The 19854-nt window shown below is 41.7% G+C and overlaps 1 protein-coding gene across 2 annotated transcripts in view; it reads left to right on the top strand.

Moving 5' to 3' along the window:
- Positions 1-975: 975 nt before the first annotated feature.
- Positions 976-19854, top strand: part of LOC117545410 (1-phosphatidylinositol 4,5-bisphosphate phosphodiesterase beta-1-like) — a gene marked incomplete at its 3' end in the record, with an annotated part of 31791 nt that continues 12912 nt past the window's right edge. For both annotated transcript variants that reach the window (XM_034215168.1, XM_034215169.1), the window contains 10 exon segments: positions 976-1074; positions 7957-8023; positions 8949-9091; positions 9220-9299; positions 9431-9484; positions 11979-12054; positions 14552-14652; positions 18190-18353; positions 18726-18872; positions 19361-19518. In XM_034215168.1, coding sequence (XP_034071059.1) covers positions 9011-9091; positions 9220-9299; positions 9431-9484; positions 11979-12054; positions 14552-14652; positions 18190-18353; positions 18726-18872; positions 19361-19518 — 861 coding nt within the window.

Consider the following 19854-nt stretch of genomic DNA (forward strand, 5'->3'; position numbering starts at 1 on the left):
CATGTGTGCGTTCGTGTGTGTGTGGAGGAGGGGCTCTGTAAGGAAGTGGGCAGATTTTCTCCGGTTGTGTATTTTCAAATTCTAGCGCAAAATTACCTACCCCACCTTTAAATACATTATTTATTGGGTTACAACTAATGATTTTCATTATTGATAAATCTTACAAATATGTTCTAGATTAATTGATTAACTGCTTTAAATACAAAGTCAGAAAACTGTGAAAAAACATTCTTCGATAATGATTAAAAAAAACGTCTTGTTTTGGTCTGAACCATAGACTGTATAGGTCTGAACCTATGGTCTGAACCCAAGGACATTCAGTTATTTCAATATTTGAGAATTGTAAGGAACATTTTCTCACCGTTTGCAAGATAAATGTATCTTCACGATTCATCATTTATTAGTTTCTACGTTTTTTGTATTTTTTTGCAGCTATTTAATGCATCTCCTGCTATTGCTGCTTTAGCAATATTCTTAAAACAATATTTTTAGGAATAAAACACTTTAAACCACATGTAGTAATGTGTGTGTAATGGTATGTCTTCACAGTCTACAAAGTAACTGATATTGAATAAAGAGTTTTGATCACTGCACTAATTATCCATATTATCTGCTCCTTCATATAAACTGGACGGACTAGTAAGTGCACCTGGAGCCGATCACAAACTGTCATGGTGTGTTACTACGGCAACAGGGACAATTATTGGATGTCATGACAACTCAACTTAGTCCAGTAGAGTCAGGTTGGTGTCCCGAAAATCACTCAGTGTTCCCGGTTTAATAAGCACATTTTAGGGTTGAACCTGCGGTGAGTCATCACTGACGGGTGTGATGTTGCATAATGGTAAATTCACATTTCCTTCCAAAATGATAAAATCACCAGTGCTGAAATAGGAATTCGAGCATAATGTGGTATTTTCTATGGCCGCTAATGGGTGCCTTTGATATATTTGTCGGATTTTTTTGTATTTATTGTTGTTCATTCTTTCTCTACAGGATCTGTCCACTGTGAATCCAGTGACGCTTCACGTGGATCCTCATGGATTTTATCTCTACTGGACAGACCAAAATAAGGTTGAATGAACACACACACACACACACACACACACACACACACACACACACACACACACACACACACACACACACACACACACACACACACACATGCACTGTCTTTAATAGCCCCTAAAAGTAGGCCGAGAATGTGAACAAGCCGGATGATTAGGAGCACTTTTAGTTCATTGATTGAGTCCAAATTTGACTCCATGTCTGAGCGGTCAATGCGTGCACTTTGCTCTGAGTCAGTGGCGCGCGCCAGCGTATGGCTGGGGTAGGCTACAGCCATACCAAGAAATGGCTTAGCCCCACCTTAGCCCCACCATGAAAATGATCTTGAAGTAAGCAAATTCAATTAAATAATAAGCAAAATGCTAAATGTTGAGAACACGGCTTGCGAAAATATACGGGTCGTGTCCACAACACACAAACTGATCCTGCTGTTACAACAAGTGTACGTTACTGATGCAATATGGTTGAGACCATTCAGGCTTGTGCTAGAAGAGGGGTGCAAGGAATAGTCTAAGTAGTGGGGGAGTTTTATACACTAAAAGGTGTGGAAATTCTCTGGCGTTATAATATCAGCGCGGCCGCGGTCAGGGGCCTCATTTATAAAGGGATATACGCTCAAATAATGGCGTACGCCAGTTTCTATGCAATGTTTGCGATTTATAAAATACTAACTTGACGGGAAAATGTGCGGTCCTCCACGCAAACTCTAACCCATGCGTATACGCACTAAGCACACAAACGGGAGAGACGAGAAACTGCGACACCGTTGGCAGAAGGAAGAATGGAGAGAAATGTGTGGAAATAATAGGCCTACCATAAATAAAATGTTACCTCTCATTTATCATATATGAAGAATTCATTTCCACAAATTGATTAAAGCCAATCTTAAAATGATTGAACAAACGCTGTTGTGAGACTCCTCAGTGCACACAAAACATAACTTGGAGAAATAAATAAATACGTATAGTTATTTAAACCACCTCGAATGTGTTGTGTTAATGTTATGAAATGTTTTCTCATAAATGATGCGGTAAGCAGGAGGACAGAATTACGTCTAAACTCACGCCGTTTTGCATTTCTATAGGTTGTAGATACGAGCATGGTTTTATATATGCCTACTATCACGTTTAATCATGTTTTATGCCGTTTGGAAACTAAGAACACCATGTGTGGTAAAATTGTACAGCTAATATAACACAACACATTAGTTGTATTTCCTTTAACTGGTGGATATAGAGTTGCTGCGGGGGGGGGGGGGGGGACTCCACTCCGGAGGGATTCCCCGATCACTTCTTACAGTCTCTCATCAAGGGGGTGTCTCCTGTCCCCGGTACAAACACACTGCTTGAGGAAGGCTATGTGTATTTATTTCGTCATTAACCTTTTTCGGACCACTTATTTATTTATTTTGGTGACGATCCGACCTCCATGCTGCTACTCTGGTTCAAACTGCATCCACCAAACAATATGATTTATCTCGACCTCCCCCAAATAACCAAAATCTGACACGGTGTGAGACGTCTTTTTTAGCTGTTCTGTCGTCATTTCCTGCGATCTTCTTCATAAAGTCAGTCTGAATGAATGAATGGGCGTTTCTTTGACTATTTATAGGCAAATATGGGCGTTACGTGAAGCCCGCAAAAGCTGCACCGCATTTCGAGTCGATTGTGATTTATAAAGGGAAACCGGCGTAGGAAGTGCCGTACGCACTTTCCTCGCCGGTACGCAATGTTTGGTGAATCGGAAAATGTCGGAACATTTCTGTACCTATTTTTTGGATTTCTACTACGTAAGCAACCTTCCCACGTGAATCCTACGCACGGCGTTATAAATGAGGCCCCAGATCATAATGCCTCCGAATGCAATTTGAATAGACCTACAGCCAATCAGAGCAAAGAAATGTTGGGTCTGCGTCATGCATTACTGATTGAGATCAATCGGAAGCGCCATTCAGTATCCCCATTGGATCTTCAACGTGCACTATCATACGTCACGTTCACAGTGATCCCTTTTTATTTACTACAAGACAAATGTGCCATTTTATTTCATACAGTTCCATTCTGATTGAGACAGGGAAATAATCTAAACCTCACGCGTGGCGTTTCACTCTCAAGGGGGGCGAGTATAGCGAGTATAGCGTGTATGTAATTACATTGCAAATACTGACTTGAGCCCCACCACTGTATGGGTTAGCCCTACCATAGATTACCCAACAAAACTACTCTGGCGCCGCCACTGCTCTGAGTCAAAGACTAATTACACGTTTGTTAATATATACCTCTTACTTCCAATCCACTCTTTTTCCCTGAAATTGATTGACACCTTTTAGAGTGCCGGTTGTTTGCACAAATTGCTGAAACTGAGATAAAAGCTAAGTAAAGAAATAGCAGCTAATTAGTTGGGTCTAGAACCTCAATTCCGTGACCATTCTTCTGCTAAGATGTTTTGACACTTGATTTGACATCATTGGACCTTTTATAAAAAATATAGACCCAAGGTCCCTTCCAAAAATCCCGGCAATTTTTGGCTAGAGAGGGCCAAATCCAGATGGCTGCTCGCGCCATCTTAAAAAAATAACTTTTGAACCGAGCGCCTAGAGTCATGTGTTAAATGCACTTTTTGGGGTAAGTCGACCACAAGGATTCCATTTCTGACATCAGTTTGGCGCTATGACATCGTTCGGACCACCAATCCAAGATGGCCGCCACCCCGGTCGAGAAATTACACACGTTTTTGAGTACTGATCGACTTATAAGCAAATAATCTGCATATTAATATTTTACCATGAAAAAGAATGTATGACAAGATTAACAACTACTTAACCTTCATAATAAAATACTTTTATTAGCTGTACTGACTAGTTAGCAAATGAGAACACTTCAAACAACATGTATAACGCAAAAATGCTGCCTCGAGAAATGGCAAGTTTTGAACAATAACACAAATGAAACACAATTCTGCTTTTTTTTAAATGTATCAATATGACACTGAGAGTCCGTATCAGTCTGAATCAGAGCACCCTGCCTCGCTACATTCTGAATCCTCCGATTCCGATGATCGCCTCTCTGGACAGCAAGCAACTCGATTTTCGTATCATCATCGCTCTCATCTTCCTCATCTTCCTGTCCCTCTTCAGTTGGCCTTGGTGCAGGTAGATGCATCGGGAGTGCGGGTCGCGTGTGACGTACAGGGCGACAGCAACCACCAACCAGCTTCCCAACCATGTCCGATTGGTGAGGGATGGTGCTTTAGCGATGGATGGCGCACCAGATACGCCAGGTAGTTGGCACGGAGGCAATGTTGACGCAAGCTGTCGGCATCCGGAGGGAGACGGATGAAGGATTTCTTTTTGATGGTCCTCCATTTAGCAGCACGGGCCTCAGCCATGGTTTTGCTCTTGTTGTCACCGTAGATGATGCTACGTGTGAAGGCAAAGAGCTGCTCCAGCACCTCCTCTGTCAGGGCAAGGTTATCTCCACATCGCGAGAGCTGTTGTCGGGCAACAGGGCTCTTCGCCACCTGGTCATACACAGACTTCTTACCTTTGCCGTAAAAGCCTGAGTTTGCATCACAGCCTGTCATACAATGCAGCTGCACAATACAGTCGGCCATCATGTCAGTTGCCATGTCACAGCAGCGTACCGTTTCCTGCTCCTCTTGATACAGAGCATACCTGGCAGCTGCCTGTGAGATAAGTGCTGCCGCAACATATACATCAGTATCAGTGGCATCGATGACAACTGGACCACTGTAGCCTGACTCGCGCAAAACTACATAGGTGGAGAACAGGACAGTGTCAGCCTCAGACTGGTCAAAGCTGTAGTTCTGCATCGGTTGTTGGGTTGATAAGTTGGTACAGTGGGAGCCGACAGAGTAGACAATCTCCACATCAACACTCTGTGCAAGATCGGTCAGGTAGCTGCATATCATTTTCTGCAGCCGCCCCTTGTTGCTGGAGCTACACAGCAGCGTCTGAACATTCTGGCAGTGGGAATGCGTCACCCAATTTCATGTAGGTGTTGGGCACATGTGTGTTTCCCTGTACCCTCAGGTCTCGCTCGTCATCCTTCGTCGAGTATGCTGTGTCGTACGGGTCGTTCACACATATGATACGGTGAGCATTATGATGGCGTTGCAAGGATAATAGATGATAGCTTGTGGACATAGTCCGACCACTTGTATGGGTTGCCATCTTGCGTCCACGATCCTCTGCTGATGGAGTTGCCATCCTCCAGATCATGCCCATGTCACCAAGAGCGATGTATGATTCCTGCAGATCTACAGGATTCCAGAGAGAGCTTCTGCACGAGCATGCTCTTCTGTGTCTTTCTGAAGGTGCCGTTGGAGTTAAATAAAGATAACTGTTCTGATGTTATCAAAGAAAATTGTCTGAGCTTCACGGAGAGTTGACATTGTGCATGTGGGGGAAGTTTGTCATCTTCACTCATTCTCTGGTAGTTACGAACATATTAAACCAGCATTTGTGATGATATCTGATCTCAAGTGCATACGGCTGATCAGCTGCATAATTGATCAGACAGTTGATTCTGTCGCGCATTAGTTCATCTTCCAGAGCCACCGTATGGCTCTTGAACGCTTGCCCATGCATGATCGTACGAAATCAGGACCAACTTTGATTCTGGATGTTTTGCCGACTCCGTCTTACAACACCACACACATTTATTTTTATCGTGTATCAGCCCTAGACTAGATCGCAGCCGCTTGAAAGATGGAGTTGCAGCTGTGGAAACTAATGTCAGACGTAGACGAAGACTGAGCTTGGAATTCATCGACAACTCGTTTTTTCTGTCTGTTGTTGGCCTGTTCCAGTTTTGTGGCATTGCATAAGGGTCAACCTACATGTATCATGACACAGTGTCCGACGGGGACCTGTATCCCAGTCGATGGATGTATGGACGTCTCCGAACTTGTCAAGACCGCTCCATAACTCTGTATTGTTCTTTAGAGTGTCCCATTTTTCAATTGAGGTAATGGCATCGGTGGCTTTGCTTGCAACCCTTCCACACTGCAGGATACACGGAATGTTGGACATTGTCACAAGCTATGATCCATATCGTGCGGCATACTCATGAATCCCTATAAGAAACACAACGTAGGCCTACGTATTAGATATTGATATGGGGGCAGATAAGAAATTAAGAATAATTTCCATTTGTTAAATGTAGCTATTATTTAGTTAGTAAGCATTTGGACAGCCTGACAGGTCTGATTCAACTAATCAAGAGCTATGACTATCTTATTAGAACAGTTGAATCAGGTGTGTTAGTTCTGGGTTGGAACGAAAACATTCAACAGGGACTGGAGTTGAGAACCACTGAGCTAGTTAGCTAACGTTAGCGCACATTATGACAGGGTTGAATTTGGCAAATTTTTGACTCGGATAGTCAATCTGCTTTCTGAGGTAAACTTAACGTGTAGCTCGCTACACCAAAACTAACATTGTTATATTTACTAATATTTCTATTTCATGACACAACAAAAATAGCCTTATGACAGTTTCTACTGAATGGTAATAACAAACGCTGGCTAGCTAACGTTGGCTTGGCTAACTAGCAAGATTACATGATCCATTCGCTAATGTTGACAATACAATCAAAATGGCATAGCCTACCTTTCAACTTGGCACGTTTCTCTTCTTCTTCTTTTCTTCTGTTTTTTATTACTGCGCCCCGATGGCTTTTTGCCTCTTTCACAGTTCTCCTAACGTTAGTCTTTCTTTCCTCAACGCTCAATTTTTAAAAACACTTGACAGATACCCATCAATGCACAGCGCTCTAGCATGTTCTGACTGTGAACACTTAAAGCTGAGGCTCTTAGACCGACCGACCATTTTAGATTTTTTGGCTCATTTTTCCCTTATGTTAGATTATTTTTATTTTTTTTTAAAATAATGGTTTGCAGATATAGAGCCAAAACTGCGCCCAGCAAACGTTTTTATTTTTTTATTTTTTTATTTGTGGCGCCCCCCTCTGGGTGGCGCTCTAGGCAAACGCCTATATCGCCTGTAGGAAGCTCCGCCCCCATATATAGTACATATACATACTTCAGTTTATAACAGTGAGTGCTTGTCTACTGCCGTGACCGGTACCTCGTGATCCTGCATGTTTCCCGTTCAAAACGTGTATATTTTCTCGACCGGATGGTGGCCATCTTGGATTTGTGGGTCGCGAACGATGTCATCGCACCAAACTGATGTCAGAATTGAATCCTTGTGGCCGACTTACCTCAAAAAGTGCATTTTACACATGACTCCTAGGCGCTCTGGTTCAAAAGTTAATTTTTTTAAGATGGCGCGAGCAGCCATCTTGGATTTGGCCCTCTAGCAAAAATTGCCGGGATTTTTGGGAGGGACCTTGGGTCTATATTTTTTATAAAAGGTCCAATGATGTCAAATCAAGTGTCAAAACATCTTAGCAGAAGAATGGTCACGGAATTGAGGTTCTAGACCCAACTAAATAGCAACCGAAAAAACAATGGCTGCTACTGTTGCTTTGTGCAGAGGGTTAAGCTAGCTAATGCTAACTAATACTAACTGCTAATGACTGTTGTGGAGTGGGGGGTGTTGCAAATAGCAGAAGCACATTGACAGCACGTGAGGATTGATTCTCACACACACACACACACACACACACACACCTTCTGTCCAGGTGGGCCTAAGTCATTTGCGGGAAACAGGATGTAGCATTTAGCTCCAGCTGATGGTGTGTGTGTGTGTGTGTGTGTGTGTGTGTGTGTGTGTGTGTGTGTGTGTGTGTGTGTGTGTGTGTGGTGTGTGTGTGTGTGTGTGTGTGTTGTGTGTGTGTGTGTGTGTGTGTGTGTGTGTGTGTGTGTGTGGTGTGTGTGTGTGTGTGTGTGGTTCTTCAGGAGACGGAGCTGTTGGACCTAACCTTTGTTAAAGATGTCAGAACAGGGAGGAGCACCAAAACACCAAGGTAAACATCGGATGCTTAATTAAGTACTTTTCACTTGTATTGTTCTTTAGTACAGTATAGTACATGTAGCTTTCTCTTTGCAAATATAATCCTCTCTGATGTGGACGTTCAGACATTTACTCTTTACTTTTTATACTATCATGTTGCATTCAAAGCTTTGGTGTCCTGTCATTATGTTCTTTTGTCCTACCTCTATAAAGCATTACAAAATGTTAATATTTCCTTTCTCAGTTACTAATATACTGCAGTTTGAAACATAGTATTCTTTACCTTTAATTTACTGATATCTTAGCTAGTCATCTCCCTCCTGTGTGATTAAAAACAGCAATGCCAAGCTGTTTTGTTTTGAGTTTTTAAATATACTTTAAATATAAAATAATATTTTTCTGACCCACTTTAAGAGTAACACCTTCTTTAGGAAGACATTGTCTGTGACTAAAGCACTGTTGATGTCACGTACTGATAACACAAGTCATTTCATATTCAAGTTCATTTAATTTCAAGTTACTTTAAAAAGCTGAATCTTAATAGCAACTTTTTTTTAACTTTAAACAAATATCAATCATCAAATATCAAATACTTTAGGATCATGGTTAATGGTTGTGACATTAGATAAGTAACATTTGTATTTCTCCATGTATATTTCCACATGTATAATTTTTTACTTTTTAATGCTATTTTATTTCTACTTCAGAAATATTTTGGACTGTTTATTTCTAGTGTCTTAGTTTCTCTTTTGTACATTGCCTTGTTTTTTATGCTGCTGCAACGCAAACATTTCCCAAATTTGGATCAATAAAGTACTAATCTATCTATCTATCTAAATACGACAAAATAAAATAAAGTTACAACTATAATACATACATTTATTTTTTTTTAAAAGAAGAAATTGTGTCTGAAATCGTTTTTTCTGTGTCGTCCAATAGGAGGCCAAGCTGCGGGAGCTGCTGGATATCGGCAATCTGGTTGGCCGACTGGAGAACCGCATGGTCACCGTGGTTACAGCCTCAGACCTGGTGAACGTTAACCAGCTGAACTTCATCGCCTCACAGGAGGACGAGGCAAAGGTGATGATGATGATGATGAAGAAGAAGAGGAGGATAAGGATGATGAAGATGAGGAGGAGGATAATGAGGATGATGATGATGATGATGATGAGGAGGATGATGATGATGAATTGCGTTTCTTTCGGCAGGTGTGGTGTGAGGAACTGTTTTCTCTGTCTTCCAATCTACTGAGCCACAATCTCAACAGGGACCACAGTCTGTTGAAAGCGTGAGTAAACACACACACACACACACACACACACACACAGAAACCTGCGTACACACACTTAACCTTTATATCATCTATTTACGTACAGTGTATCCCCAGTTGAAAGACTCCTTTACTCTCTCTTGTTTCAGGTTCGTCAGGTTGACTCTCCAGCCGAACGCAGAGGGGAGGATTCCCGTGAAGAAGTGAGTCCCTGATTATCCTTATTATTAGCTTCCTGATCTTTAATCAATGGTTGTGTGTTAACTCCGAGGCACATGTGACAGTAGGCGCTGCAGAGGAAGTGAGAAATAGCCCGGCGAAATCCTTCGAGGCGCGCACAAAACGAACGTTGCTCTTTCCTGTCCCTTGCTTCCAAAAATAAACTTAATTCCATGTGCACTTGGGAAAGCAAAAAAACAGGGACAGGTTTCATGAAGGTGCTTAATTCAGCTCTGACCTGGTAATCAACCACTGCCGGAGCATGAGACGGATAATACAAGTGAGGAAGGACTTTAGAAGCAAGGCATGAGCAGAATTAAGGTCAGGTGATAAATACTGGAAGACGAGGAAGGAGAGGTATGAGAAGGACAAGATGGGGGATGAAGCAGAACGTTTGGGGGGTTTTGAGAACGCAAGGACGCTCATATTGCCAATAGGAATTTGTAAAAGAGGCTCTATTATGCTTTTCAGCGTTTTCCATTTCTAGGTTGTTGTGCATGTAAATAGTCTGCAAAGGCTAAAATCCCAAAGTTCCTGAAACGCCTCCATTGGACTCCTTTGTTTTCTGCCGGGACATACTGACATCACTATGTAACACTTGCGCTTCTATTGGCTAGCGCTCCAACACATTGTACGTGATAGGCTAAGGGGCGGGACATCTCTAAGCGGTTGACCAATCACAACAGAGCCGGCCAGCTAACCAATCAGAGCAGCCTGGGCTCTGGTTTCAGACAGAGGGTGAAAAGAGGTGCTGCAGCACAGACACTATGAGACGAATAAAGAGCTTTTTGAACATTAAAGCATGAAGACATGTAGAGACACTACATACTGATATACACCTGAACATCAGCAGGAGAGGACTCTTTAAAGTAGAGACACTACATACTGATATACACCTGAACATCAGCAGGAGAGGACTCTTTAAAGTAGAGACACTACATACTGATATACACCTGAACATCAGCAGGAGAGGACTCTTTAAAGTAGAGACACTACATACGGATATACACCTGGACATCAGCAGGAGAGGACTCTTTAAAGTAGAGACACTACATACTGATATACACCTGAACATCAGCAGGAGAGGACTCTTTAAAGTAGAGACACTACATACTGATATACACCTGAACATCAGCAGGAGAGGACTCTTTAAAGTAGAGACACTACATACTGATATACACCTGGGCATCAGTAGGAGAGGACTCTTTAAAGTAGAGACACTACATACTGATATACACCTGAACATCAGCAGGAGAGGACTCTTTAAAATAGAGACACTACATACTGATGTACACCTGAACATCAGCAGGAGAGGACTCTTTAAAGTAGAGACACTACATACTGATATACACCTGAACATCAGCAGGAGAGGACTCTTTAAAATAGAGACACTACATACTGATGTACACCTGAACATCAGCAGGAGAGGACTCTTTAAAGTAGAGACACTACATACTGATATACACCTGAACATCAGCAGGAGAGGACTCTTTAAAGTAGAGACACTACATACTGATGTACACCTGAACATCAGCAGGAGAGGACTCTTTAAAATAGAGACACTACATACTGATATACACCTGAACATCAGCAGGAGAGGACTCTTTAAAGTAGAGACACTACATACTGATGTACACCTGAACATCAGCAGGAGAGGACTCTTTAAAATAGAGACACTACATACTGATATACACCTGAACATCAGCAGGAGAGGACTCTTTAAAGTAGAGACACTACATACTGATATACACCTGAACATCAGCAGGAGAGGACTCTTTAAAGTAGAGACACTACATACTGATATACACCTGAACATCAGCAGGAGAGGACTCTTTAAAGTAGAGACACTACATACTGATATACACCTGAACATCAGCAGGAGAGGACTCTTTAAAGTAGAGACACTACAGACTGATATACACCTGAACATCAGCAGGAGAGGACTCTTTGAAGTAGAGACACTACATACTGATATACACCTGAACATCAGCAGGAGAGGACTCTTTAAAGTAGAGACACTACATACTGATATACACCTGAACATCAGCAGGAGAGGACTCTTTAAAGTAGAGACACTACATACTGATATACACCTGAACATCAGCAGGAGAGGACTCTTTAAAGTAGAGACACTACATACTGATATACACCTGAACATCAGCAGGAGAGGACTCTTTAAAGTAGAGACACTACATACTGATATACACCTGAACATCAGCAGGCGAGGACTCTTTAAAGTAGAGACACCACATACTGATATACACCTGAACATTTGCCTGATACGTCCTCTTTTAAGTCACATTTTAAAAGAGCAACGTTTTTGGGCTCGGTAAAGAAAGTTAGCGGAGTGACAGGAGGACATGTAGGGAGTTAGAGGAGTACATTTGGGGTTGTAACACAGAGATATTTTAAGAAGTAAAAACGTAGGTTGTGTTTAAGGCTGAGGTGATAATGTGGTGTTGTCATTGTGTTTTGCAGCATTGTGCGCCTGTTTTCTTCAGACAGAAAGAGAGTAGAGAACTCTCTGGAGAACTGCAAGCTGCCCTACGGACGGGTAAACACTTCAATACATTTCTTTAATGTTATTTTCAGCAGAAAACTGTGGATACACATAAGTCCCTATGTCTTTTCCTTACCACCTTTCCCTTACCTATGTGACAAACATCATGGGGTTAAGGAAAGGATGTGAAGGAGATTCCATCAGGACATGATGGAGGATGTTATTGAATCTGCTTTTGGGAACTATATTATGTAGATGGGCTAAAAGTATGTAGATAATTCACCCCAGGTTGTTTTCATCAAGTTTTTTTTAAATCATATGGCTTCATTACCAAGGTTTGAATTCAGATTAAAAAAAGGAAAGTGAAAGGAAATAGTTCCTAACCATCCCCTCCACAAGTATTAACATAGTCATAGGATTAGTTTGATTGTATGAGAATATCTGAATATTTTTTACTTCATATTCAATATACTGTATGAATAACTTGTCAGGCCTACTCCTCTACTTATATCACCATCCAAACGTGTTGAATTAAAAGGAACATCTTAAGAAACACCTGACAACTCAGTAAACACTGTGAAACTGTATTAGATAATTGTGCAGGAATTAGTGTAACGCTCATAGTTGTCCTTTTGGTTTAACACATTGTTGAAACTAAAAAGAAAAATAGCACTATAGCAAAAAATTGTCAAATGTTAAATTAGCACCATAACTCACATGATCCGCGTTTGTCAGGATCGGTTGTTTCTGTAAATGGCCACTTTGAATGTTGCGCACCAAAGAATTGTGGGACAGCATTAGCTCCTTTCCATTCGTAAGGGATGGTCCGGTGTATCCTACGGTAAAGGAGATGATAAACAAAGTGTTGAAGCTCCTTTCCTACCATCTAGATCAGGGGTGTCAAACTCAAATACACAGTGGGCCAAAATTAAAAAACCGGTAGGCCTACTAGTGGAGAGCCGGACTGGTTCAATGTTTATTGCAGAACGTATTGAAATGAACTTATTGCACATATTAAACCTGGAACTAACAAAGCTTCAATTATTGCCTATAAAAATAACATTAAATAATCAGTTGCATTAATTTCTTATGGCTCTATCTGCAGCTGAGTCATTTCTTATGAGTACATTTTTCCACAGGCCAACAACAGCTTCAACAAAACTATTTCCCTCCAAGAGAAAACCAAACATGCCCTGTTGTCGTGAGAGAGAAAGTGCAGAAGGAAACATCCATTAAACTCAGTGTGCTGCTCTGTGATGCTAGTTCAGATACTTGGCATCTCATCTTGGGTGCAAGGTCATCAATGTTTGGGCTCAGGCTCTGAGCTGAGGAGACCCTCAGGATGGAGTGAAGGTGTGCGTGCAATATACCGGCGGGCCAGATCTAACAGTAATTAGAAATTATCCTGCGGGCCGAAATTAAATCCACCAAGGGCCTGATTTGGCCCCCGGGCCTTGAGTTTGACACATGTGTGGTCTAGATCAGGGGTTCCCAAACTGTGCCATGCCAAGGACCCCCATATAGCATTATCCTCAGGCGGGGACCCCCCTGTTGCAATTTTATTTTTTATTTTTTAAATGATGTGTACAAGTGCCTCGCGATGGAGCATGCAGTGTGTTGCCACTACATTTGGGGCCTTCTGCCTGATCAAAGCTGTCACTCCGCTTTCTTTGCCTGTCATAGCCCCACTGCCCCATCTGAACACACACCCACACAACGAGACCAGTCAAGTCCATTTGAGATGATGTACTCATCTAAAACTTGGAAAATGTCTCTTCATGTGGTCCTACCTTCCAGTGCTTTGCAAAATAATATTTCCTCAACAAAATTCTGATTGGCTTGAAGGGCGGTTGTGTGATTAAAAAAACAAAAAATATTAAAAGATTGGCATCAAAGGACACATAGATTGATATATATATATATACAGTTATTAATAACATCTAAAAAAATAAAATAATAATTAAACTTTAAAAAAAAAAAAAAATCCTGTTTCCCTCAAACGTTGTGACCCCCCTGGTGCCCCCTGGCGGCCCCCCGGGGGGTCGGGGCCCCCACTTTGAAAAACACTGGTCTAGATGATTCAAACAGCTCTCATCACGGCTGGCACTCAGGTACTTCTCTCTGAGAGGAAGAGAAAAAATATATTTTACCTCAAGCTCTGTCTCTTTCAAGTCTAGCCTTCTTTTTTCTCCATTTTACATTCTATATGTCGAGTTCTTTGTCTGATGCTTTGGGTCCAGAATGACTCACAGTGCATGGAGTGGAGAATAAAATATCTGGGTCATTGAGTTTTAAAGCAACCAGTGAAAAGCGGAAAAACTCACTTCATACTGAATCTCACATTTAATATTCCTGTGAAAGCATAGTTTTATATGAGAAGAAATAAATTAAAGATGTTGAGAAATGTTTGATTATTTTCATGGTTAAAACATGTTTTTCACAGGAGGGAGAGAGAGGATGAAACACAGTGAAGCTGACACACCGATAGCTCCAGTTCTTGCTAATTAAAAAATGTGCTGATGTTAATGTCCGTGTCCTATATTTCTGACAGGGGGACAGCATCAAACTGGAGGACTTCACACCGGAAATCTACAGGAGCTTTTTGGAGAGCCTGTGTCCTCGTCCTGAGCTCAGCAGCATCTTCAAACTGCAGTACGTTTATATCTCAAAGAGGCCCATGCCTTTCCTGTAGTGTGTTAAATAGGTTTTTGTGCATGTTAATGGTCTGCAAAGCCTAAAATCCCCCCCTTGCCTTAAATACCTCCATTGGACTCCTTTGTTTATATCGTAACATAAGGCGCTTTCACACCGGAGTACTTTTCCCTGTACTTTTCCCGTTTAGTTCCTTTAGTGCCTGGAATTTTGCGTTCACACCAAAAAGAGAACTTAGTTCAGAGAACTTTTACCCCCATTTTTAGTCCCTGCTAGAGAGGTGGGACTATCCTGAGGAGAAAAAAGTACCAATTTCGATTGGCTGGGCGAATTGCAAACCACGCCCCGTAAAACTCTGAAAAGTTTTTTTGAAGCCGCCATTGTATTTGCTGGCATTAGCATTATTAGCATTAGCCCTGTGCACCAACGGAGAGAGACTAACTTATGGCAAAACAAAAGAAAACATGGGAGCGGTGGAGATGAGGAGGTGTCGGCGTTCTGGCGATAGTGATGTTACATATTGCGCCGAGGCTTCGGAGCGTGTGTCGAGTAATCCCTGAAGCTTTTTGTGAACCTTGTATCGAGGCTTGTATCGTTTTGGGCCAGTGACGTCATCAATGACAAACGAAGCCTCGCTGCCTGTCGATACCACGTGACTGCTTCAGGAAGCGATTCAGATCGGTTGAACCGTTGAACCACAACGCTCATAATACCCATGGATGTATTCTTTCACACACACATACGGGTATTGGGGCCGAGCGCGACACCGTACTTCCGGTCTGCGCCGTTTTACGCGAGGTGCAAGCAGCCGTACACCGTCTAGGTGTTGCTAAGCTTCCTGTACTGAATAGCATAGTCTATTGCCTTAATCAATATCGAGTCAACTCTAAAATACCACATATATGCAATGGCATGATAATATTATTGTGACAAGTGGGGTATTCACCTAGTGTTTCCAGAAGATAGACGTAGATGCAGCCAAAATCGACGAAGGCCACTGTCGTTTTTCCATACATCTGCAGGCAGTCTGTAACAACCCACACAGCTCTAGTTTACGCTGGTAACGACCTAGAGCACACCCCTCAAGTCCAGAGATGTAATCCGAAGACATGCAGCGATTTCTTCGGTCGTTAATTCAGAAAAAAAACCTACTGCGCTCTGCCTGGCTACGTTAGCTAGCTGTTTATATTTGCACTTCCAGGATATTAGCACCTCCAGGAAAATGGCGCATTTATATATATTTATATGGTGCGTGTTGCATTGTGGGTAGCTTGTGACGTCACTGTGTGTGAAAGAATAATAAGAACCATATTACTCCTCCTGTACCCGGGCCCGTAGACACGATGGAATTAAAAGAGCTCAGACCCTCACTTATAGAGGTCGGAACATGTCATAAGTATAAATAGATACAAGCATAAATAAATGTAGGAATAAAAACATGAATAAATACAGGAATAAATATGCTGCAGTGTTTTCAGTGATATTCAGTGTGTGTGCTGTGGCTCAGCTGGAAAGCAGTTGACTCACGACCGCAGGGTCCCTGGTTCAACGACTGAACAATACGTATTTTTTCTTGTTTATAAAAGCTACAGCTAAATGAGATAATGTAGTTAATAAATGTATTCTTTGATATGGTTTAGCCTTTCTCAGGCTACAACATGGTTACGTTTACGAATATTATTAAGGAATACAAATCCCTATTTGTAATGTTTACCAGGCTCTTTAGGCTTTTCAATCACAATCATTCAACTTGAATAAATACAATATTGTTGACATGAAAATATGATTTAATGTTCGTTGTTTAGAGTTATTCTAAGGCTTTACTCAATGGAACTCGGTATGAGATGATGGAGCACACTGTTGAGATGTCCAATCTGCCTGTTTTACACACGTTGACCAACAGGGGGTTTGTGTTCAAATGAAGCCCATGATGAAGCCTCATGAGATGAACCCTTTTGCGAACCAATTGGCTGGAAAGCTTCAAAGCTTCATAAGGCTTCATCTCGCCATCACTATCTGGCGATTTAGTCGGAAGGCTTCAGTAGAAGCTGCTGGGAGTCCCAGCAGCTTCTACTGAAGCCAGTCCTCAACTCCGGGGACTTCCGGCCGGGGACTTCTCATCTCTAAGCGGTTGACCAATCACAACAGAGCCGGCCAGCTAACCAATCAGAGCAGACTGAGCTCTGGTTTCAGACAGAGGGTGCTGCAGTATGAGAGAAATAAAGAGCTTTTTGAACATTAAAGCATGGAGACATGTAGAGACACTACATACACATTATGAGCCTCAGAATGAGCAGACTGTGTCCTCTTTAGATTTACAGATCCACTGACCTCTGAGCAGCTCAAATACTTATTACTGTTACACAAGCTTTCATGCTTTTCAAGTGTGTTATTTGCTTCAGGGTAATTTCTTTGATATGCGAAGGATGATGAATAATGATTCATCTTCTGTGCCACTTATACACAGGGATTAGAGAGAGGATGCCTCTGTAACTTTGAAGTGTAAACTACAGTATTAACTCTTATTTCTCTATGTTCAGCAAATACTATCATTCACTGGGATATATCCAACTATTTAGTCCATAACATGTTTTTAAATAGGCAAATACCTATACCCATAAGGTCCAAGCACTAACTGTTCATCCTTCGCTTTTACATTTTGTCTGAACAAATCAAAAACATAAAGGGATTAACTTCATTATGATTCAAAATATAACAACTTTGCTCAGTTTCAAACAGAAAACGTCTTCATTAGGGCTGCAATAAACAATTAGATTAATCTGCACATTCATTTCTAGATAAATCAGTATAAAACATATTTGTATTGTAATAGTATTATAAAAAAAAAGTCAGCATCGAATATCTTAACATGTGTTTTAATATCAGTCTAAATCATAGGATATTTAGTTAAATAGGATAGAAAACAGATAGAAGGACATCTCCACATTTGAGGGACTGAAAACAGCCTTTTCTGCATCTTTTTACTATTTTCAATATGGAAGCTATTCTGAGGTTCTGTAGACATCCCATTAATAGTTTCAAGTTTCAAGGCGTTATTGTCATGTGCACATTAGCTCCAGTGTAGATATGGCAATGAAACACTGAAGCCTCCAACAGTGCATCATGAATATATAAAGGACATAGAACAAATAAAACAGATACAATAGTGCAAGAGAATGTTTTTGAGATGTGCAAGTAAATACAAATACAATTGAAATAGTTCAAGAAGAGTCTATATACAAGTACATTTAATGATATATTAGATACATTATGAATGTTTATGGATGTTCTTTCAAAAAGTTCAGGTGTTCAATAGTCTTATGGTGGGCTGAAACTGTCCTTGAGTCTGGTGGGTTTAGACCTGATACGCTGTGTGTGTGTGTGTGTGTGTGTGTGTGTGTGTGTGTGTGTGTGTGTGTGTGTGTGTGTGTGTGTGTGTGTGTGTGTGTGTGTGTGTGTGTGTGTGTGTGTGTGTGTGTGTGTGTGTGTGTGTGTGTGTGTGTGTGTGTGTGTGTGTGTGTGACCTGTGTCCTGCAGAGGGTGGGGTGACAGGACGCTGACTCTGGATCAGATGACCGACTTCATCAACAACAAGCAGAGAGACCCCCGCCTCAATGAGATTCTCTACCCCCCCCTCCGGCCTGCACAGACTCACTCTGTGATGGAGAGACACCAGCAGGACCAGGACCAGCTGAAGAAAGGTACACACACACACACACACACTTGTATACCTCGTCTTAATTAGATAGCAGGACATGTGACTGAGTATTTCTGTCATATAAATACTTTCAAAAACAACAACATGTCTAAAAGATATTTAAAAAGAGGGTTTACCATATTCTCACTGTGTGTGTGTGTGTGTGTGTGTGTGTGTGTGTGTGTGTGTGTGTGTGTGTGTGTGGTGTGTGTGTGGTGTGTGTGTGTGTGGTGTGTGTGTGTGTGTGTGTGTGTGTGTGTGTGTGTGTGGTGTGTGTGTGTGTGTGTGTGTGTGTGTGTGTGTGTGTGTGTGTGTGTGTGTGTGTGTGTGTGTGTGTGTGTGTGTGTGTGTGTGTGTGTGTGTGTGTGTGTGGTAGGCTTGATCTCCCTGCAGGCTCTCTCCAGTTATCTCTCCAGTGATGAGAACGGGATCATCCCTCCGGAGAAACTGGATCAGTCTGAAGACATGAGCTTTCCCCTGTCACACTACATCATCAACTCCTCACACAACACATACCTGACAGGTACACACACACACACACACACACACACACACACACACACACACACACACACACACACACACACACAGTTTTATTTTCAAATATATATATTATTTCCAGTGTATTCTTACTCTTCGTATATTTTATAAATTGTACTCTATATCGTCCTACTGTTGATAGGTATATATAACAAGTTGATGTTCATTTTTTTATATTGTTTTATTTTCAATGTAAAGGCTATATCTTGTTCACATACTGTTGTAACAAAACAACTGATTTGGGATCAGTCGAGTATATATAATATAATCTTAAAAACAAAAAAAGCCACATTTGGACTTCCTATAAATATTCTAGAAGCTATCTTTTTTATATAACAGATACAAAATATGTAAGATTCAAAGCAGGTGCCACATCATTGTATTTTTAACTCATGTGTAATGCCTATGCTACTGTAACAAAACGACATCTTTATTTGGGATGAATAAAATGAATCTCCTGGTGTGTGTCAGCGGGTCAGCTGGCCGGCAGCTCCTCGGTGGAGATGTACCGGCAGGTTCTGCTGGCCGGGTGCCGCTGCGTGGAGTTAGACGTCTGGAAAGGACGGACGGCGGAGGAGGAACCGGTCATCACACACGGCTTCACCATGACCTCGGAGATCCCCTTCAAGGTGTGTGTGTGTGTGTGTGTGTGTGTGTGTGTGTGTGTGTGTGTGTGTGTGTGTGTGTGTGTGTGTGTGTGTGTGTGTGTGTGTGTGTGGTGTGTGTGTGTGTGTGTGTGTGTGTGTGTGTGTGGTGTGTGTGTGTGTGTGTGTGTGTGTGTGTGTGTGTGTGTGTGTGTGTGTGTGTGTGTGTGTGTGTGTGAGATGGTGCAGTAATTCTGTAGTGGATCCTGAAGTTGGCATCACAAGGTCTCCAGAAAAAAAAACGTGGGAGTCAAAAATGACCAATGTTTTCCAATCTCTTTGATTTCCTGGAACAGATCTTCTGTTGTTCCAAATCTGTGA

The sequence above is a fragment of the Gymnodraco acuticeps genome, unplaced genomic scaffold (genome assembly GCF_902827175.1).
Source record: "Gymnodraco acuticeps unplaced genomic scaffold, fGymAcu1.1, whole genome shotgun sequence".
Taxonomy (NCBI): domain Eukaryota; kingdom Metazoa; phylum Chordata; class Actinopteri; order Perciformes; family Bathydraconidae; genus Gymnodraco; species Gymnodraco acuticeps.